The sequence below is a fragment of the Ctenocephalides felis genome, unplaced genomic scaffold (genome assembly GCF_003426905.1).
Source record: "Ctenocephalides felis isolate EL2017-DRISC unplaced genomic scaffold, ASM342690v1 CF-g0.4_SCAFFOLD_01492, whole genome shotgun sequence".
Classification (NCBI taxonomy): domain Eukaryota; kingdom Metazoa; phylum Arthropoda; class Insecta; order Siphonaptera; family Pulicidae; genus Ctenocephalides; species Ctenocephalides felis.
The window spans coordinates 12,729,161-12,753,745 of record NW_020537646.1 but is presented as its reverse complement, the minus strand read 5'-3'; the positions used below and the strand labels follow the sequence as shown (position 1 = coordinate 12,753,745).

At 28.3% G+C, this 24,585-nt stretch overlaps 1 protein-coding gene and 1 pseudogene across 1 annotated transcript; both read left to right on the top strand.

The window, feature by feature from the left end:
• The first annotated feature begins 9,673 nt into the window (after nt 1–9,673).
• Nucleotides 9,674–15,282, top strand: LOC113371619 (diamine acetyltransferase 2-like). The gene is made up of 5 exons (XM_026612265.1): nt 9,674–10,115; nt 14,319–14,452; nt 14,561–14,612; nt 14,754–14,977; nt 15,052–15,282. Exons 2-5 carry the CDS (start codon nt 14,387–14,389, stop codon nt 15,217–15,219), a joined length of 510 nt encoding a protein of 169 aa, XP_026468050.1. The 5' UTR covers nt 9,674–10,115; nt 14,319–14,386; the 3' UTR covers nt 15,220–15,282.
• Nucleotides 15,283–17,930: 2,648 nt separating this feature from the next.
• Nucleotides 17,931–24,048, top strand: LOC113370854 (annotated as a pseudogene).
• Nucleotides 24,049–24,585: the final 537 nt, after the last annotated feature.

The window sequence follows — 24,585 nt, the reverse complement described above, 5'->3', positions numbered from 1 at the left end:
GGCGCTCGTATCAAATGTTTTTGTTTCTAAAACTAAACAAACGTTTGGACTTCAAGCTCAGGTGGTGATTGTTTTTCTCAACTCGTGACTGTGTCACTAGGCGTGTTTTAACCTGACCTCCACAGGTAAAAATATATTTTCTAATGGTAAAAGCAATCCGAATATAACACCCTGTGAGCTATAGTTCAATTTATTCATACATCACTCACACTTATAAACATACATATGAAAATATTGTTCTAAATTTTAGAAAGTCAATAGTTGTCACCCCAATGAATGAATCACTAATTCAACTCAGTTTTCCTTGAATATTGTCTTACTGAATTCTAATTTTGCTGCCTTCTTGAAATCACAAAAATTTTCTCTAACCATTTTTATAAAGAAATTCAGCACAAATTTCCTTAAGAATGTATGACTATGTCATCAACTAATGTATGCAAATTGACTATGAAAAACGTAGGAAAACAAATTTCACTCGTAGAAAGCTTATGAAGAAAATTGTTCTACTCTATCACCAAAATCTGGAAAGGTTCAAATATTGAAAAACATGATTTTTGGTGGCATATACCTGTAGTAATTATTTCGGAGCATAGATTCTTTTTTATGTATCCGTTGATTTATGCAATACATTTTTTTATATAATACTTGAAATTATATATAAGTTATAATTATCATACCCATCATACCTATGTGTTCTAGTTATGCAAATTAGAAGCACCATCGTCATTTCGTTGCAAGTAAAAAAAATTCAAGAGAATTATTATGCATTTATTTAAATAATTCCCACAATTTCAAAAAGCAATAAAAATTTTTAAGAAAAAACTCATAAGTTAATTCTGCACCCATTACAATTAGCAATTTTCCAGAAATCCCATTGCTCATAAACATCTTCGACATCAGTGCCATTAAAAATTATTGCTCTAGCATGGTAGCAAGTGAAGTAATTCATTTTTCTAGTTCGATATCGTTTATGCATATTTGTTGACCTCGGGTAGAACAAATTGCAAACACAATTATTGTATATATGAGTGAGGAACATATACAAGTCAAATATAATATTTACTAAACGCAAAATGTAAGCGAAGCGAAGCAACGACGTGTTGCAAATTATTCTATACTGCAACGTTGTCGTTTCTAAAAAAAATATAAAATGAAAAATGAAAAAATAGATTTACCGATAAATTGATAATTATTGTTTCTAGTGCATAAAATTATTAAGAAACGTGCAAGCCAGGGAAGCCAATGTGTGAATTTTAAATCTAGATGTTAGTAACACCAAAATTAAAAATAAAGCTTTCGAATAATACACCATCAATATACATATCTCGTTCCATTTATACATAAAAAAATGAAGATCGCAATTTTTATATTATTTCGAGATTACATATGCAGAATTTACTACTTTTTTAACTAATAATTACAGTTTTTCAATTTAATATAACTGATATAATATACAGATTTATGTTTCCATTATAAAGAACCACCTTTTTCCTAAAATTAGTAGTTTTTTCCATAAAATCTTTTAAGCTATTCTTACATGAAAGAAAAAAAAAGTTAGAAAAAAAATAATTGAGAGTTTATTCCATGGAGAGAACACTAGTGTTTAAAATGACAAAACTAATTAAATTTTTGAATATTTTGGAAAACTAAGTGTTGCACTATACAATGACATTGAACAATCGTAAAATAATGTTATCTAGAATTACAAAGTCACATTAAAGCGAGCACATAAAAGGCCTGCAATGTCGCAGCTTTAGGTCAGTCGCAGTTTAGTTTTCTATGAAGAATGAGCTCAGTAGTACTTGAAAAAGTCATGAAATAAACAAATACATCAAACGTTTTCGTCTGTTTTACTGATCAGCCTCCACAGCTTGGTAACAGCTTTGTTTAGCAGCAGGATGAACTTATAGATTGTTGGTATCATCGGTGGACCTTCTACACAAAAAGGGGTGTCATTGGATGTTCCAGCACAACATATATATATTATAATAATAATGAATAGTACTGCCCTAGGACAGGTCTGTGAGCTGAGTTAAACTCGAACTCGATTCAGGGAAGAAGTAGTGTGATAATAATCTCATCCTAAGAAGAATGATCAACCACTGAGTTGCCTCTGACTAGGTTTCAGGAATTACATCAGCACAGCTAATAAAATAGTAAGAAGGAGAAACACTTGTTCAAAATGTAAATAAAGAAAAATTCCTGGTACTTCAAATAAATTATATGCCGGCCAATATTTATGAATTATTCGAACATCGAAAAAATAATATTGACAAATTGCAAATGGTCAACAAGTCAAATTTACGCGATTGCTTTGCAACAATTTCGTGCAGTGACAAAATGTAAAAACTCACAATGTCATAGCCATGTTGAATTATCCGTGACTTACGTCATTCGCGCCCGTCGACCGTAATATGTTGTATCGCGAAACGACACCGCGTGTTTTTGCATACACAAAACACATATTAGTAACATGTCAAGAGTCGTGCATTCGAAAAATTGTATAAATATCAATTACGCAATGTCGGATTGCGCACTGTTACGTGGTCGATAATATAGAGCAGTCGACGAGAAAATCTTTGACTAGATTCTAATCCATAAAGCCTACAATGATAAATCGATATCGGCTAAATAGGGGTTCACGACACAAAGAAGTTTGGAACCTATGTATTAGAATGTTTTCGGGGTAGTTTGGAATAATTCGGAAGAACTCGTTATTGTTCGGTAATCATTGAGTCCATGGTCAACTTCATTGTGTCTAGGCTCATGAACAAAGTATGTTCTACGAAATACGTAGCCCCTATGTTCTACGAAGGAACTTCCCCTACCTTCTGCAAAGGCCGTTTTTTAAGATAGTCTTCTGCATACGATGGTGCACAATAAACATTTATCAGGAGATTCGATTGATTCGAATCATGTGAGTAAATCGAATGATTCGATTGAACTCGAATGAGTCGATTGATTCGAATTAGCGCGTAAATCGAATGATTCGATTGAACTCGAATGAGTCGATTGATTCGAATCAGCGAGTAAATCGAATGATTCGATTGAACTCGAATGAGTCGATTGAATCGAATCATGCGAGTAAATCGAATGATTGGATTGAGCTCGAATGAGTCGATTGATTCGAATCAGCGAGTAAATCGAATGATTCGATTGAACTCGAATGAGTCGATTGATTTGAATCAGCTAGTACATCGAATGATTCGAATGAACCCGAATGAGTCGATTGATTCGAATCAGCGAGTAAATCCAATGATTCGATTGAACTCGAATGAGTCGATTAATTCGAATCAGCGAGTAAATCAAATGATTCGATTGAACTCGAATGAGTCGATTGATTCGAATCAGCGAGTAAATCGAATGATTCAATTGAACTCGAATGAGTCGATTGATTCGAATCAGCAAGTAAATCGAATGATTCGATTGAACTCGGTTCGTTCGAGTAACTCGAATCCGAGTGGCTCGCTGGATTTAATTCATATTTTCTATTTTTGCTTTTACATTTATTAAAATTTATGTTCACGCATATTGTATCACAGTAAAAATTTCTCGACTTGATACGAGTTGTTTTTTAAAGAGAGAATATTTGCTTAAAATAATATATTTTTAATATGGTTATGTTTGATTGAAATATTACTAATAATTTTGCACAGTTTTTTAAAAGAAATTACTGATATTTTAATGACATCATTTACATTAAATAGAACACTATTCGCTGTATTATTTTTTATGGTTTTATGCTTATAATATCAAAAACATAATATGTATAATGTTTTTAATTGCGGTTGGTAATACTTTATCAATATGATTCATTTCAGACAAAGTACGAATATAGATTTCTCACAATTTCCATGAATTATTATTATATTTATAAACATAAATAAAAACAATATTATTATAAATTGAATTATCTAAATTTAACCAGGATATGATACTCTGGATTGTCTGAAGAATTGATAGATGGTTCGTGGAACTGCGCGTGCTGGTTTTAAAATGCCCATGACATAGACATAATACTTTAAATTGTTATCATTTTATTTCTCGTCTTAAAATAGTTCTGGAATTTCACAAATTTCATATAAAACATTTAATGGCATACCGAATTGAAGATTATCAATAAAAATGTAGGAATAATTGAGTTGGAAAATGGGCATTCTACTTCACAAAGAAATTTTTCTACAATATAGTGTTGAAGGTATTACAGGACTTTTGTTAAATTTTAATATGAAAGTTATTTTGGTGTTTTAATAGTAATTGATAATTATCAATCATAATTGATTTTGATACAAACTAGTGGTCAAATATTATTTATATCAAAATCAAAATTAATATCAAAATATTATTTATTAAAGTATTTCATATACCAATAATTCATATGATAGTATTTCTAATGATAATAATATTAGATAGAATGAAAAATGTTAATACAAAAATGTTTATAATATGTTTTTAGAATACCATTTTTGTTATGATATTCTCTCTAAAAAATTAAAATAATTTCAAACTCGACTCTAAATAATTAAATAGTCAACCAAAATTAAATTGGCATTAAAAATAACGTGTTGATGTATTTGAAGTTGTGCTTTTAAATATTTTAAAAAATACCTGAATATTTAATTAACTCGTGTGCAAAATAATTGTTCTAGTCATATTAGAACCAAGGCCGCGAAATATGTAATTAAAATAACTTAAGTTACCATTTTTAATGGAGGTTTGTACGATTTTTTCATATTTGTTTTGGTAAGAGGTTTGTTGGAGATATGTGTGGTAAAATCTTAAAGATTATAATTATTTATATGATCATACAACAACAAATCAATCTGAATATTGAATTAAATTTAATTCAACTCTTGGGTTGAAAATTAAAAATTTGATTCCCTCAAACTGTGAACTTTTGAAGCTATATTTAAAGCAAAATTTTTAAAGCTATATTTATAGTTAAATTTTTAAAGCAATATTTAAAGTATAATTTTCTGAAAAGCTTAGAGTCAATAATACTCATATTATTACTATGCAAAATTAAATTCTTCATTGATTGGTACAAGTAATGGCTTAAATAAAAAGCTTATCTTGAATGATTTACAAAATTTATGATGTCATTTTACGACAGGTATCACAATATTATTTTGCGGCAATTAATTAGCTCAATAAAAACAATTTAGGTTTAATAAGAATTTCAATGACATCATGAATTAAATATGCTATACCTGTATAGTTAATTAATATTAATGAATAAAGATTTTATAGATTGTAAAGTTGGCGGTATTAACGTAAGTGATTAATAAGTTTATTTGGAGTATAAAATTTTTAAATAAATTGCTATTATAACTCTCCCGATGCATTTTTCTGACGAAGTACAATATCAAGGTTATATACAGTGTTATCTCTGTAAAAATGCACCCATAAAATTTATATTTTGCTTTAGTAGAATAATGTATAATAGTTAGTATTTCGTAAAATCCCTCTAATGTTAAAAATAAAACATTGGACCTGTTTTTGATATTTTATCCATAGAGTAAAAAGGATCAGTTGACAAATTTTTGAAAAATAGCAAAAATGGCATTTCTATAATTAGGAATTAACTGGGAATTTTAGTGAACTTAGTACAATAGTTTATTGTTTGATTTGACGATTTAATTGCTCGAAGTCAATTTGGAACTTTGTGCCCCGCTATACTATAATAATGTTCTTAATTTGCGCAGAATAATAGGAATAATAACTCACTTTTTAATAAAGACAATATACTACATAATTTTAATTAATCATTTTAAAAACAGAATAAATATTTCGACTAATATTCATAAACTACCATGGTCTACATAATTTTGAAATTTTAGTAACAATTATTACTGAACCATAAAAGTTAAAAATTGCAAGGGATGTTTTCATCATATGTTAAATAATGTTTTATTTGGTACATTTAAAAAATTTCCTTATGCCAGTTTTATAACTATTTTATATAAAATTATGAAAACAGTAAATTTACCAATATGCTCTAAAATAATCTAAATAATAAGTTCAGCAATAAAAGATTTCATCATAATATTTAAAATTTTGTCAAAAAATCTTAGGAGAAAGTAGCAAATTGAAAATATTTTGTCGTCGATTATAGAAAATTGTGAATATATAATTTTTACGAATATGCTCTGAAATCACTAGTAGTTCCAACTAAACTAATTTAAAACTTATTTCTCGCTTTTTTACCTGTCTTTGTAAAAAAAGTAGAATTTTTATCCAAATCACAATAAAAGATTCAATTAAAATATTCAAAAATTTTTTAGGAGAGAGTGGCAAATTGAAAACATTTTGTCGTCATAAAAAATTGTCAAAATATGTTTACCAATATGCTCTAAAATTACAAGTAGTTCCACCTAATTAGTTCAGGCTCAAAAAGTTGAGTCAAATTAAGAAAGCTAATTGAAAAAGTTTAAATTTCGTCAAAAATCTTTTAGTAGATGGCTCTCTTTCCTAGAAGATTTTTCGACAAAATTTCAAATATAATTGAACACATTTTCCCGTCAGTTATGGAAAATAGAGAATTAACGCATTTGTCTAAATAATCGTAATGTAACAAATACATTATTTAAATTATACTTTAATTATACATTATTTAAATTATTCTATTATGTCAAGGAATTCTTCTCTACATTTTAATTTTTTGCTAGTAAAATATAAAAGTAAGGCAAACATTACCATGAAGAATGAGTAAAACCAAAATTATAGAAATTATTGGATGATTCATCTAATTATCATCAAATAATAATTATCAATATTCATCAAAACCATCTAATTATGCAAAATGATATAAAAGAGTTTTTTCTTAATTAAGAGAAACTTTGCATTTTCAAGGACATTTGAATTATATGTTTATTTTCATGTGATGATCATCTCCAGTTTCTTTTAAACAAAGGTTGGTCTAAAGATTTCCATGATATTAATATCGCATCTTAATATCGGTCAAATATTTTAAACAAAAAGCTCACGAGTCAAATTTGAATATCATATTTCAGATGTTCTTCAATATGGTGATAATCATCTTGAATATTTTTTAAACACCATGCCATTAAAGATAAGACTCGTGCCCACAATTAATGCTACAAATTAAATTTTATACTTCATAAACCAAAACAAAATAATTTCGTAATAAAATTTCATGTATTTTGTTCAAAATGAAATTTGTAGATTTTTTGAAACTAATATTTTTTTTAATTTAAAGAAAATAATTTGATGATTTAGATTAGCTTTAGATTAGAGTTATTTACTTACTAGATATTAGATACAACTACGTTATTTACTTATTTAGAAAAAATCTTTAAAAATAAAAATATATTTGATTTTATAACATTTGATGATTAATAATAATTTATTAAAAAAATATAATAAAAATTTTGATAAATTTTAACTTAAAATGCTAATTGTTTCACCTACTATTCTTAGCTCTAGATTATATGAAAATTTTGGAAGCAAACGTTTAGCAAAATTTCTAAGACTATTATATTTAATAATAAAATTATTAATGTGGTCAGTTATGAGTGGAATGAAAAATGAATTAATTACTTACTGATTAATACAATATAAGGGTGTTTAGTAGGAGTGTGAAAATTTAAGGTTTTATGCACTCTTTAACTCCGCATAGAGAAAATTGAACCTAAACCTTTGTAAATTTTTGTATATAATTCAATAATTTGTATATTTAAATTAAATATATTGATTCCATTATAGAAAAAATTTAACTACAAAACAGTATGTGTATTATTAAAATATTGGGGTTGGTATTTTAAAATTTCAATATTTGACTTTATATTATGATATAAAAGTTGAGCTTGCCTCCTTAAAATCAAAATAAAATTTTGGATAAATTATAAGCTTAAATAATAATTGTTTGGCAATACTTAGTTCTAGATTTTATAAAAATAAACGAATAGACCCCTTAGTTCAATTTAAAAAAAACTATTAAAATTTTTATAAATATAATTTTTGTAAAATAGCGATAATTGTGCCTAAAAGTAAAAAATTTAATATATAATTAAATAATTTTAAACTAGTTTACGAAAAAGCTTAAATTACAGAATTTGATGACGATCTCTACAAACAATGACGTGGATCTCCTGAATGTTGTCATGGACCCCTGGAGGTCCTTTGAAACCACTGATTTAAATTGATCTTATTACTATATTAAGTTCGATTAAACTTTTAATGTTTTTCGATTATTTGATAAAGTATTAAACCTTATATGAACTTTCTAAAATCTACAAACATTGACGTAGACCCCTGAATGTTGTCATGGACCACTTTGGGAACCAAGTTTAAATTGATCTTATTACTACATTAAGTACGATTAAAATTTGAATGTTTTTTAAGTTTTTAATAAAGTATTAAACCTTATATGCCTTTTCTAAAATCTACAAACATTGACATGCACTCCTTGGGGTCCATATGGACCACTTTGGAAAGTACTGATTTATTTTTTATCATATTACTATATTAAATACTATTAAAATTTGAATGTTTTTTGAATTTTTAATAAAGTATTAAGCCTTATACGCACTTTCTAAAATCAATATAAAACTTCTGGCAAACTGTAAGTTTAAGTAATAATGATAATAATTGTTTTACTATAGTTAGGTCTAGATTTAATGAAAATTTAAGGTCTGAAATAAATGCTTAGCAAAAATTCAAAAATTATTAAACTTTTAAAATAATTATTTTAATTAAAATAGATAATTGAATCTAAATTAAGAATTTCTTATTGAACTTAAAATATAGAATCAGTAGATATAGCATGAAGAAGTAAAAGTAGTCTCTACAAATATGAGTTATATTTTTAAAATTGCGAAATATTCTTATATTCTAATATTTCAATTATAACTTACGTTTTCATTGAATTATATTTCTATTACAAAAATGTGTCTTTCGATTCACTCCGATCGTTAGATCCAGAACGATCCTCCATTTTGTCAGTTTCTGAGTCGAGCGCATCTCGCGCAAAGGGTACAAGGGTCAGAGATCAAAGGCCAATATTTAAAAATACACACACCACAAGTCCAACAAAACAAATAGAAAAAACGAAAAATCCTTACAACACTTCCAGATCAACGTTGCAAGACCGACTGGCAAATAAAATCCATATCACCTCATATTTCTTTTCATAACTCTGCTAAATTGATATGCAATCATTTTAGATAAATACAAAACAATATGGTGATAAGCAACTGATAGTACGACGCGGTATGTAGTAGTATGAATTCGAATTAACAAATCCCAGAAAATTGAAAAAATCGACTTTTCCTCAACGCGTTTCGAGCAAGACTGCTTACAGCAAGTTGCTATCGTCGAGTCGTCTAAAATAAAAATACCTACATATAATCATATCTAATCAAAAGATAATGAAATAATCATAACAAATAGCCGCATTATGATCTGAAGGAACAAGCTTTGGCTGTGCGATAGCGGCACACATTCATACCCGGAGACCTGATAACAAAATTCAAACTTACCGTATTGATAAAGCTGTTTCTCTTTGGCGGCCATGTTGGGGATTTTACGACACCGGGGTAACAAAAACTAAAAAAACTGAAAAACTAAAAAGTACCTTTTGGTGGTTGAAAATAACATGCAAACAAGTCAAGTTTATATTATGTCCACATAATAATCCCTGAGCACACACATGTAGGCGCAAGTCTTGAGAGAGGAATTGCAGACGGCGTTGGAGTTTATCAACACGAAAAATTATCGCGCACGTTATTATATGTTTTTATCTACGGGAAAAACTTTGTGATAATGAAACACTTGATATTATATATTTATCAACACATACACATGTGCGATCGAACTCGTACGGAGAACTACCGACTGAGTGACAGACGACGGACGGTTCAGATTCGAGCGCGTTGCAGTCCGGGTCGCGGTGCCGAGGAGCCGAGCCGCGTGGTCACGGGGGAAAAACACTTTTCAAATTTCCACTTTTCAACTCTGAAGAGTATCCTGGACGGAACGGGAAACACTACACAAAAGCTGATCGTACGTACAACTGAGTACTTGTTGCTCAGGCGGGCGTTCGAAAACGTAGAGCCGACACGGTGTCTTTGTGTTGTAGTATGGATATTCACGCTGTACGTACACTGGATTAGTTTATTATGTGCGTTGTGTTGTTTCCATGTGGTGGGGATGTACTTGCTTTGCGGTGCGACTGTGTGTGCGCGTGCATGTGTGTGCATTAAAACGAATCATTGTACCAATGTTGGGATGTTAAGTGAAGAAGTTGAAGAACGAAATGCTGAATTTTTTGAAAAATACGAAAAAATTTAACTTGTTGTAAGTAGCTTTTTGCCTTAAGCAATTTTCCTGAATTTTCCGATACGTAAACCTAATCCAATTAATCAATAGGGCTTGAGATTCAGCTATTTAGGTACAATGTTCAACTGTTTATTTCGAAATTAAAATTTTAGTCTAACAAAATTAAATTATAACAAAAACTAGTTGTAAGTGGTATTTTGCATTAAAGCAAGTTACATGAACTTCCCAACATGTGTAAATAATCGACTTAATCAATATTAAATAAATTAGTTTATGAGTGATCTACATGTATTCCGAGTGAATTTTTTACACATTACTGAAAATCGAACACGTGTGTAATACAACTCGGAGTCTTTTCTAAAAGCAAATTTTCAAAATTCAATTATTTTTTATAAGTTTCCTTATAATTATAATGATTTAGTTAGCTAGTTTCCTTATAATTATAATGATTTAGTTAGTTATAATGATTTAGTTTGTTAGGACCGCCATACCAAGTAAAATGTCTAATTTTATTCAAATTTTCAAATTTTTTATGATTTTTTTTAAATTGGACGACTGGTCGTAGAGCCGTAATATTTTAGTATGGTCTCCAAGACCATGATATCTACCGGCAAAAAAAGTTTCATAAAAATCGACAAAATATATTTTTTCAACCTTTAATTACAAGAAAATCACCCGGCCGATCTTTTCCAAAAACTAATCAGCATGTTAACTTACCAATATCTTCCGAACGGTTTTTGAATTTTCAAAATCGATTCAGTACGGCGTGCTAAAACTTCGACGCAATTATTTACCCTTTTTTTTGATAATTACATAGAAACGGCTCGGCCGACAGTTGCGAAAACATAAAACCTCTAGTCGTCATAGAGATACATCGAATAGCTTTTCAATTTTTGAAATCGGTTTAGGCGTTTTTGAGAAAACGTCGATTATAGGTCCAATTTTGGCAATCGCCAAAAAAAGCTACTAATTTTTTCAAACTTTGACGAATTTTTAAAATTGAACTTCTTGTCGTAGAGTCGTAATATTTTATACATTTAATATTTAAAAAAAAACATAAAAATCGTCTGAATTCCGAATGACTTAAAACGTCGAGAAAATATAAAATGAGCAAATCAAATTTTTCTCCGAAAACAATTTTCTCATTGGGGAAGTTAAAAATTTCTTACATTTAGGAGATTCAAACCAATTTGAACATCAGTATTTTTGTAGATACAAAATAACAGGAAAATTCTCAATATAAAAAGTTAAGATTTAAAATATTTGATAAAGCACAATTATGATTTTTAAGTTAGATAATAATATAGAACATACCTAATCTTATAAATTATTATTGCTATGACACATGTAGATGCTTTCTAATCTGAGTTCTCAGTAATGCACTTTATCAATTAAAATTATATAATTCTTTTTATCTACGAGTATATGCACTGATGTAACTTTGATAGAAATGTTTTTGATTGTAAAAAAAATTGACTCTCTGTGGGCTTAACTTACTCTAATCCAATTTTTTTCAATTTTATTTAAACAGCAATCAGAATTAAGTGTTCTATATACGTTATATGTTTATTAGTAATTTGAAATGAAAATTGTAAAAAAAAATAATTTTTCAAATAAAGATAGTTGTAAAACAGTTTATTTTAACAATAGTATCAATTTAAATTAATATTTTACCGCGATTTTTCTAATAAAAATATTAGTGTTTTTTAGCAACAGTTAGTCCAGTTCAAATGAAAATATTAGTTAAATGTAAATTTAAATTGATAATATTTTTAAAATGTGATATCTTTTTGGCATGATCGATTTTTTGATTAATTGAATTTAATGATATCATTATCTATTTGCAAATAAGATAATGACACAAAATTAATTTTTATAATCGAATTGAAATATCAAAGAAGATATTATTTTTCAGTACTCTATAATAATAATATTTTCCTTTTTTGGATGAAACTTGTCAATCTTCTTACGTATTTTTTTTTTGATTATTACAAATAAATCACTATCATTTATTTCTTATATTTGTTGATAATAAGATCAGCTTCCATAAGGGCAGTTGTAAATTATAAGGTCAAATTAGAAAAAAGTGGACTATGATCAAATTTTTTCTGAAAAATTCAAGGGTTTACTAATAGCGTGATCAAGGTTGAGAATCTTAGGTTAAATGTTTTAATAGACAAATTAAACAATTTTTGGTATTTTTGTAATTTAAATAAATAATTCATTTATTTATATATGCTTGATGTATTGGATTAGCTAGAAACTAAAAAAGTCGGATATTACATTTTTTATACAACTCGTTGAAATTCTACTAGCACTTTATCGAAGCCTGAAGAAAATTATTAGACCTTTGAATTTTTCTGAAGACAAGTAGTATGAAAAATTTGATTCAGCCCTCATTTTTTTCTGATTTGATCTTGTAATTTACAACTGCCCTTAGAGAACATCAGCAAATGTAATATACAAATGATAATGTTTTAATTGTAATAAGCATTTAAGGAATTACAAATACATAGTAAACGCTAATATTCATCCCTTAAAAAACTATGAAATTTTTTGCAAATATCAGTAAACGATAGTATTAAATGTTCAAATCATTTTTGAGGGTTCTACTTTTTTCTATATTATAGCGTTTAAAAGATTGAGAGTTCTGCTAAGAGTTTTATACTTTTTTGATATTATAATAAATCATAAATTTATTTATTATAATAATGTATTTAATTTGTTTATCAAAATAAAATTCAAAACCAATCAACCACCAATCATTATACAACCATCATATAAGCAATAACAATCATCACACCATTAATTAATTACAAAAAATAGTATATATTTCAAAATCTTTCCGTTATTCGCTATATCAATAATTCGGTCTCATCTAATTAAATTTGTATTTATGTTTATAAATACTGGAATTTTTTATATACATACATTTCGACAACATTGGAACCAAACACAAATATGACCAAATTCATACACATATAGAATTAAAAGCATATAGTTTCAGTATATCGAGCTCGTCATTCGAAGATAACGTCATTTCATGTTTACAATGTCAAATGTGATCACAAATACATTGCTGCCAGATTTATAGAGAATAATAATGCTCTATATACAAAATAGTAAAAAATTCGTAAACGAATTCTTAAAATATCGCTATAAATGCTACAACTTTCATCGACAGTTCATATAGGTTTTCCAAGTAAAAGTTGCTGTACTTACCTATAATTAGAGTTGCTTCACCATCACATTAAACAAAACTAAATTAAATTAAAAAAACTTTTTTTTAATTACATAGATTTATTGCCCATCAAAACAATATAATTTTTTAAGACAATATGCTGGGTGTAAGTGAAATTAAAAAGATTATGTCCTATGAGATATCCTTTTTTTATTTTTTGACATCTCATTTAAGATCGTATGGAAAATTAAGAAAAAATTAAATAAACTAAGCAAAAATATCTAATTGCATTTTTATAAATCACATAAATAGTCTTCTGCTTAGTTCTTAAACTTTTATGTTCATTCCATTTTTTTTTATTCATAAATAGGCACTACAATATAAAATATAAAATATATGTGTAATTACAAGATATAAATAAATAAATTTAAATTGAATTTCTAATTAGTAACATATATCATCAATGAATTATTTCTTTTTTTGTTAAATTTACGTAATTAATTAATTATATACATAATTTACTATATAATGCTTACTAAAATTTACAATGCAATACAATATTTTACTATAAGTGATATAAGTTTCTGCAACATTTATATTAAAGTATTTAATATAAATTATCTAATATATACATGAATTTAAGTTAATTACATTATTAATATAAAAGCCAATTAGTCGCCAGTATAATCAATAATAATAATTGCAGTTTAATCATATATTTAATAAAAATTATAATTTTGCTGCAATTTTTTGCTTTTAACTTTACTGCTAGCTATAGTTGTAGCGAATATATCTTCAACTGCAGTTGTTATTTTTTCTTTAATTTTTTTTTATCTAGAAATATTCAAAGTACTTCAAAATATAAACAAAATCCTGCAAGAAAAATTGTGAATACCTACTTTAAAAATGGAAAAATTTAGAATTAGATTGGCCAGACCAGAAGATATGGACAGTGTCCGAGATATGATACAGGTGACTCTTAACTTGTAATTCATTATAAAACTAAAATTAAATTGAACAAAATATTCACTGAATATATAATTTTATATGAACTGATATAATTAATTATTACAAATTAAGGAATTGGCAGATTTTGAAGAAATGCCCGATGGACCCAAAATTAGTGCTGAAGGTTAGTATGGTGAATTCTATTAAATTTTAGTACATACTAAATATATAGAGTCATGCATGTCATTGCGTAGACTCTACACTGTAGAGTATGTAGATATTATATTTATTTTACTTATATATTATATTAATTTATAAAAATTAGATTTAAAGAGAGATGGTTTCGGAGATATGCCACTATTTCGTTGTTTCATTGCTGAATCTTTGGAACAATCAGATCCTAACAAAAATCTACCAATTTGTTATGCTTTAACATTTATATCTTACTCAACTTGGGAAGGAAAATCACTATTTTTGGAAGATTTATATGTTAAACCAGAATATCGAAACAAAGGCGTAGCTACGGATATGATCAAATTTTTGGCTAAGGTAATACAACGATATTACTATTTTATCATTTTTCAATTTTTTTTAAAAAAGATATGTATAATTTTGATTTTTAGCTTGCTTTGAGAGAAGGTTCATCAAGATTAGACCTTCATGTTTTGGACTGGAACCCTGCTCGAAAATTTTACGAAAAAATGGGTTTCACAAACTTAACTGAAAAAGAAGGCTGGATGTTCTGTCGTCTAACCAAAGGAGCAATGGAAAAGTTAGAAAATTTACCATAACTTCATCTTATTTAATTAGTCATTTTTTATGAATGCTATCAATTGCGTAGAATAAAAAAAAATAGAGACATACACGAATTTGTATTTCCAATCGCTATATATAAATACTAGCTTCGTGGACCAGTTCCCAATGTTCAATCATTTTATATTATTACATATTTGCTAGGAAAGAATTCTAAATATAGGAAATAGGTGAAATTCCAATGATAATTGATTCGGATGCATTGGACACTTTATCCGGTCTTTGGTAGATTAGAAATTATCGAAATTGGAACGAACGTGGTACTTACCTGTAAATTTTAATAGATGTGAAAATATAACTAATTTTTATATAGAAAACGATAATCTTCAAAATTAATTCTCTAAGTAGTTACTAAATAGTTAATTTCGATCAAACAGTTTTAACAAAGTTTCTAAATTTTCCTTTCTAAGGTTTCAGTATCTTTTTATTTGCTATAGAAATGAGCAATAGTAGTTCGGCAGGAATAATTTTTGGTTTCTTATCTTGAGTAAATAAAATTTGTAATATAAAATATTGACTTGGAATATTTACAAAATACTCGTACATTCATCATCCTGGGAGTAGTAGATATTTAATTGAATACAATAAGTTATTTAAGCAATGAATGGTCAAATCGAATATATAAGCATTTTTGAATTTTAAAATTATTATGAAAATGTTTATTAATTTTTAGTGATACATATTTGACGACCATATAGAAAACTTCTTGACTTATTCACAACGTGCACTATATATAAACATTTCTAAAGCTACTTGTTAAAGTATTTTAACCTTTTCCACTAGGATGCCGCCGCTCTGGCGACAAAATACGTATCAGTTTCGGAATTCCCGAGTGGGAAGGGTTAATAATACTCCAGAATAAAATTCTCAAATTTTTTTATAATTCATAATTTTTTACCATTGCACATTTAAAATTAATGAATTGCAGAAATTACTAGTTTGGGTTAACATAATTATGTTTTATTATTTTTTATAATAATTTTGTAATTTAATTAATATTAACTTTACAAAGATTTTATATCCAAATTTGGCAATGTAAATTTTTTAACGAATTTACTTTTATTCGTGTATATTGCCATCTGTTAAAAACACTTTGAGTTTTACCTCTAGCCAAATGAGCAATAGATGTCTCATAATTCAGACTACTAAAAAACCAACAGATGTTTTTAAATGAATTTTTGAAATCTCTTGATAAATGCAATACAGGAATAATAATTATACAAGTAATAAAAAATAAATTACTCAATACTATATATCAAAATTTAATCTTCAAATCATGTATGTCACAGTATTATTTCAGAATGTTTCGATGAAAACGTTATGTAATATATAACTTAATGATATATGAAAATAAGTTTCATAAAAATAATTTAATTATACTTTATAGTATCCATGTTTATTTAAAGTACTTCACCAGGATCGATCAGCTTCTTTAAGTTCCTGATGTCCTCATCGGTATTCTATCACCTTGGATTGGTCCATGGTGATATCTATATTTATTAAATTTGTAATTAGGCACCGGTTTTTGATAATACCACGGTACCAATTTATTGTGGTGATTTTTTTTAACCATAAATCAAAAAGTTCCAGTAGTTGTTAATGTCTCATTGATAAGGTCACTCTTCTTATCATATTGATCAGGATCAATAATATTCAATATCAGTCTTCTTACCAGATTTCATGGTTTCCATTGACTTTATTCAATCGGATTTTTACCTTTACCTGGATCAACGTGCAATCTTTTCATACAGTGAAAATCATCTTCAATATTACCATAAGGAGCCTCATTTGACTTCGTTGAAGTCTTTCTGCAAATATATAAAACAAGAGCAGATGTTCTCATTGATGTCCAAACATCTATAAATATAGACTCTGTTTTTTATGATTTCTTTTTTTATTTTCAATTATAATACATATTTTGTATATATCAGTCAGGCAAAAGTGTTGGCCTTTGTATGAGAGATCATACAAAATACCTGTAGATCATGTGAATTCTTTTATATGTATGATGCTATATTATGTATTATTCATTCGTTTATTCAATTTTACTTATATTTATTTTTACATTCATACTTTCTCTGATTCATTCATCTCATTTTGTTTTTATTACCAAAGTAGCATGCATAATAAGCAAAATTTACAATTGATTGGTACATAGATTCAAAAGTAGTTTTTAAAATCCGCGCCAATTTTGTTTCACGTGATAGTTCCACATTTATCCACTCCATCGTGGCGCTGAGTCACGAGTCAACATCTGTCAATGTTTATTAACAAGAAAACGTCAAAAAATGTTTTACATTTTATTTAAATTTGTTTAAAACTGTATATATTTTAAAAACATGTTTAAAACTTGTGGTTGCATAAATATTATATCGTAGTCGATCTATGAATATGGCATTCGATGTATCGTCGAAGGAAACATGCTTTTGTTTCCTTGAAAATAAAAAAATAATCACAATTTATGAATGATGTTGATATATGACACATTTACCAATGAATTTAGAAATATCCCTAATTATATATTTACATAGGCGACAAAAAAGGTTTCCAAATAAATAATGTCAAATTTTTTGAAAAGTTAATATTAGTCTGAGTATCAAAAATGAGTTCTTACGAAACTGCTACCGGATACCATCCTGTGGGAAATGGTGCTTTTACTAGAAATAATATTTGGCATTATTGCGGAAGAATGAAGCTTTCTAGGATAATATTTCTACTGATAGTTTTCTTGTTAATTGTACCATTGATTACACATTATTTTCTATCAAAGGTAAAGATCCTTTTATAGCAACTTACATAAATATATATCATTGATTCTTGCACGAAGAACATGTAATTCATCATATTAAATAGGTTTATTGAACTTGCCTAATTCAATACATTAACCAACGATTGACCTATTTTCCAGGTTGACTCAAAAAATGCTACTGGAATTAGTAGATTTAGCAAAATTGAAGTCGATGAATTTGATCTTTATAACACATTTAAGCCATCTGACCTGAAACAGAGGATTGATGAAATGTTACGAATAAAGGTAATAGAATATATTTCGAATAATAAAATTAAATGGTTCTTTTGCCCAAAGGCCATGAGGTCATTATAAATCAATGATTCTCGTTCCCTCCTTTCTTTATTATTACCATTACTATTTCATTACCATTACTCACTATTATATACATTTTTATATTTCGGATAATAATTATTTTTTATGGCAGGGTACTGTATCTTCAGAATTACGAGTACTGGAATCAAGAAAACAACAATTACAAATGGATGTAGTAGAATATGGAAATAAAATTAAGATTTTAAAGCAGGAGTTACAAAGGCAGCAGGCAGAGATGGAAAGACTGAAAATATCACTTGAACAAGTATGTTGATAGAATATTTTGAGAATGTTAGCCAATTTAGTATAAAATTACATAAAAAAGGGCTCGTCAGGTTCACACGCGATTGAAGTAAAACTTATTTGCTACTGTACAAGATGGCATTTAAGTAAAAATAAAAACATCATACAACAATTTTGAATAATGTTTATTAGTAATATGGTAACACTCGTGATGCACACATTTATTAGTGTCAACCATTATACACATTTATATATTGATAAAATATAAATTATATATTTATAATAGCATTAAAAACATGTATAATATTTAAAAAACAATAATATATTTAAAGTCATACTTCAAATATGACATGATCGGTTTGTCATTGTAATTAGCATTTAGAAATGAACCTTCATCAGAGAAATGAAGTAATTGCTGATTAATAACTTCTATAATATTTGTTCACACAGTGGATTACGTTAAACAAATATTGTTTTCCCAACTTCACTCATCATGTAATAATTGTGTTTGAAGAACTTCATGTAATTGAAATTAACATAAATTCATTGACTGATGTTATTTTTTTTTACTTTTTCGCTGGCGATATAATCTCATTCTTTGAACAGGTGTAATATCTGTCTTGATTAAAAAATATCATCCATTTCAATAAGTTCAAAGATTTATAGAAACTACGAATAATATAAAAATAATTTCTAATCAATATACTTGCGTTTAGTACACGGCACAAATGTTTAATTTGTTTTATTATTTTTAAAGAACAGGGTAAAATATTCTTCTGATTCAGGCATTTTTCATTAAATCAAGATTTGTACTACGATGTAACTTTAAAATGTTTATTTATCTATGCCGATTTTCTTGTTGATATCGGTACGCATACAACGACAGATCTCTATTCACATACACGACCACTATTCACAGTCGACCTGTATAAAAATGATTTCATCGAGACCGAATGACGAACAGTTCGGGTGTAAAGGAACTTCCGTTGTATTTTTACAGAATTACTTTCTAGTCGCGCCCAAAGAAGTTTTACATCAAAAATTGAAATGTTAAAGTTTTCTTATAGTGTATATAGATTTTTTTATCCTTTATTTTTTATTTCTCAGGCTCAGGTGGCGCAACAAGAAGCAGCTTTAAGAAACACTCCACAATTAAAATTACCAAAGCCATTATTACCATGGTATATACCTGAACCAATGTCACCACCAAATAGTCACTCTATGCCCTGCAAAATGTTTACATGTTTTGACCATTCTCGCTGTTCACTGACGTCCGGTTTACCAGTATATCTTTATGATCCGGATACATACACAGTTGTCTCAAAAGACTATGACGTTGATGGATTTTTTGAAAACTACAATAAAACAAACTTTAGGCTACAATGCTCATTTAACTCAAGAACCTAAAGAAGCATGTTTATATTTAGTGTTAGTTGGTGAAGCTTTTAAAAATCCTTCAGAATATGAAAATAATTCAAATAATCGTACATATAAAGAAACATCATTAGATATTAATTTGCTATATAAATTACCTTACTGGGGAGCTGATGGGCGCAATCATGTTTTATTAAATTTTGCCAGGAGAGATTTAAGCATTGGATCGGGAAATGTTTTTAAAAATTTTAACACAGGCCGGCCATAATAGTTCAGTCTACATTTACTGTGTTGAAATTCAGACCGAACTTTGATTTGGTCATTGCACCACTTCTTGGACCACCAGGAGGTGATGTTTGGCAAGAATGTACTCCAATTGTGCCAGCAAGGAGAAAATATTTATTGAGTTTTCAAGGAGAACTAAAGCCAGTAAAGGCTGATACACAAACACATAATATTGAAAATAGAGATGATGAATCACTACTTTCTGATGAAAATTTAGGACTTGTTGATAGTTCATCCATAGATAGTTTCATTTTAAAACAATTACATCATATAACTACTGGAACTACATCAGATAAATTTTTGTTTGAATTTGAATGCATTCCTGCTACAGAACAAAAAACGGTGGTACCAATTAAAGATTGGTCATTATGTGGTACAGATTCTTCCAGAAGAAATATATTAAAAGACTCAACATTTGTATTAATTTTTGCACCTGGGAATATAGAATATATTTCTACAACATTACTGCAAGCTAGGTTGTATGAAGCTCTTCGTTCCGGTGCTATACCTGTGATACTAGGCGGGGATCAAATAACTCTGCCATTTGCTGAATTTGTTGACTGGAAAAAATGTGTACTTTTAGTACCTAAAGTACGGGTTACCGAGTTGCATTTTCTTTTAAGAGCAATTCCTGATGGTGATTTGCTGTCGATGAGACGACAGGGGCGAATGGTTTGGGAGAGATATTTAAGTTCAGTTCAAGTAACTGTAGACACTATAATAGCTGTTATAAGAAATAGATTAGGATTCCAGCCAAGCCCATTTCGAGTGTACCCAGTGTTAGTGTTTTTTAATTCTAGTTTTACTCCTATAAAAATAGCACCAGTGGAATCTGATCCTGAAAATAAGGAATCTTTAGGACCAATTGAGCCTCCACATCCTAGTCCTAGTTATACGAGAAATTATACAGTTATGTTAACACAGGAATATGAAATGTGGAATGTTTGGGGCGATCCATTCAATTTATATCCACAAATTCCATTCGATCCTGTTTTGCCATCAGATGCAAAATTTATAGGTGAGATATACTTATTTTGACTTTATATTTAACTTCCCAAATGAGTAGGTTATATAATTTCACTAGAAAATCGATTTGCTAATTTTACGTTTCTAGATTTTAATCTTCATATATTTCAGGATCCAATTTAGGCTATCGGCCAATTGGGAAGGAGCTGGAGGTGCAGGAAAAGAATTTTGTGAATCGCTCGGAGGAAATCATCCTCGCGAGCAGTTTTACCATAGTAATCCTCACTTATGAAAGAGAACAGATATTAATCAGTTCTCTTAATAGACTGGATGGTTTGCCTTATTTGAATAAAGTAATTGTGGTATGGAACAGTCCAAAGCCTCCACAGGAAGAACTAAGATGCCAGATATAGGTTCCTATACATGTAATAAAATATAGTATAATTAGTTTAAAATATAAATTATTCTTCTGATTAATTAACTTCTCGAAGGAGAAGTTTATGTTTTCATAAAAAAATCCGATTTGCTAATTTTGTTTTCTCGACGTTTCAAACCATTCTGAATCGAATGAGACCAAATTTGGAAAAAGTATGTGTGTGTGTGTATGTGTGTGTGTGCGTGTGTGTGAACAGATTTTTGCCGTAAATCGACGTTTTCTCCAAAACGGCTGGACCGATTTCAAAAATTTAAAAGCCATTCGATGTATCTCGATGAGTACTAGCGTTTCTGAGTTTTGTGCGATGATCGACCGGCCCTTTCGTTATAAATCGCAGAAAAGTGACAAATTTTTCGTCCACGTTTTAGCCCGCAATTCTGAATCGATTTTGAAAATTCAAAAACGTTCGATAGATATTGGTTGGAAATCGTGCTGATTAGTTTTTTTGGTAAAGTTAGGTCGGGGCCGTTTTCTTGTAATAAGTTTAAAAAAAAAAAAAAAAATCTACGATTGGTACCATAGTCTTCTAGATCATACTAAAATATTACCGCCCTACGACAACTCGTTTAGCTTTAAAATTCGTCAAAGTTTGCAAAAGTTAGTATCGTTTTTTTGGCATTTGTCAAAATTAGACCTTTCATCGACGTTTTCTTAAAAACGCCTGAACCGATTTCAGAAATTTAAAAGCCATTTGATGTATTTCGATGAGGACTATTGTTTGTCAGTTTTGTGCGACGTTCTGCCAAGCCGTTTCTTTGTAATTTGAAAAAAAGTTTAAACTTTTCGTCCACATTTAAGCTCATCCTACCGAAACCGATTTTAAAAAATCAAAACTGTTCGAAAGATATTAGTTGGGAATGGTACTGATTAGTTTTAGGTGAAAATCTACCGAGCCGTTTTTCTTGTAATTAAATCTTGAAAAAAAAAAATTAAACCGATTTTTATGAAACTTTTTTTGGCGATACATATCATGGTCTTATAGAACTTACTGAAATATTACGGCCTAACGGCAAGTAGTTTAATTTTAAAAATTCATCAAAGTTTGAGAAAATGAGTAGTTTTTTTGGCGTTTATTAAATTAAAATTATACTTGGTATAACAATAGAGTAGTCGGTCTTGATGAACATAAAATATTCCGAGTTAACGTGTTCGTTCGTTTTCAATTATATGTAATAAATCCCCTCGGAATACTTCTAATCACTCATAAATTATTTGTTTATTATTGATTAAGTCGATTATTTACGCATATTGGGAAGTTCATGTAACTTGCCTTAAGGCTAAATACCAATACCAACCAGTTTTATTTTATAGTTTGCAAAAACCACCAAGAACTCCTTGAACAATCGTTTTCTCTGCCATTCGAAGAAATTGAGACAGAAAGCCGTTTTGTCTGTTGATGATGATACTGCAATCAGACAAGATGAAATAATTTTGGTTTCCGTGTTTGGAGAGAACACAGAGATAAAGTTTTGGTTTTTCCTGGAAGATTTCATGCATGGGACTTAAACAATAATAACGGTTGGCTATATAATACAAACTATAGTTGTGAACTGAGCATGGTTTTAACATGTAATTTGATATTTTATTTGAGGTATAGCTTTTATTAAAAGTCCCAGCTTTAAGAACTAATTTTAATTTTTTAGGGTGCTGCTTTTGTTCATAAATATATTTATTCATGTATTGGAACTGGATGCCACAACAATTCGAGATATGGTGGATGAATATATGAATTGTGAAGACATTGCAATGAATTTTCTCGTATCACATATTACTCGAGCACCTCCTGTTAAGGTTAGTACATATTCAGGTTGAACAATAATATTATTATTATACTTTTGTAATATTTATCGTTTTTTAAATGAACGATTTTCGTAAAGTTTATTATATGTTAATACTCAAACTGAAAGGACTATTTTACAAAATTACGGATACATACGCAAATATATAATTAGCATACGTTATTATCGATGGAAAATGATGTATGTTTTATTAGATAATCTATTACGTTAATTATTAGAAATATTATTATAATTCTACTACGTTATTGAATGTATTGCGTTGTTGAGAAGTTCAACAAAATCGCAGATAAAATAACTCTTACTAAAATTCGCATAGGTGACTTCAAGATGGACATTCCGTTGCCCTGGATGTTTAGATTCATGTCTGATAGTTCTTTGCATTTTCAAGAAAGCATAAATGCATAAATTTTTTCCTAAGGTATTTAATAATCATGTAATAATAAGCTTTATTAATTTGTGTCCAATTAGTAGTAATATATTTGTTGTAGGTTTTTGGATATATGCCGTTGCTAAATACGCAATATCGTGCAGATTCTATTCTATTTAAGACAAGAATACCACTGACAAACAAAAATGTTTCAAATTTATTTATTTTTTATAGCAATATTTTGAGGACTGAAGCTATGTAAGTATAAATACTTTGTGAAATATTAATTGATGTAAATATTTATTTATGAAGCATCGTGATCCCATTGCCAACAATATGTATTTGATATATTATTTTATAGGTGAGTATATACTGCGAAATGAATGAAGAATGGACGAGATATTTTAGACTAATTTTATCTATAACAATTTTATGATAAAACTATTTTGAATAACTAATACATGCGGTTTTACTGCATAATGTATAGTGTATATTTGGGCGGATTATCAATCTATTTTATATCTTATTATTATATAAGTTTTCTTTTTTCAAAAGACATTGAAATAATATAAATACGTGAACAAAACGGTTACATAACCGATGATAAATTTCAATTTATATGATTAAAATATTTAGTTGGATTTGGGCGAAAGTGTTATGGCTTGATTAAAACAATGTAACTTTTACAAAGAATATTATTAAAATCTAAGTTTTATACTCGTATTAGAAGAATATTAAATTTTTAGGATTGTCGTCATCTTCAGCAGCTAT

Bases quoted from the DNA above. Each gene is read 5' to 3' on its own strand.
- LOC113371619 (XM_026612265.1), top strand. From the start codon at position 14,387: ATGGAAAAATTTAGAATTAGATTGGCCAGACCAGAAGATATGGACAGT. The intron at 14,453-14,560 runs GTGACTCTTAAC...TTACAAATTAAG, and splicing joins GTGTCCGAGATATGATACAG to GAATTGGCAGATTTTGAAGA. The intron at 14,978-15,051 runs GTAATACAACGA...TTTGATTTTTAG, and splicing joins TGATCAAATTTTTGGCTAAG to CTTGCTTTGAGAGAAGGTTC.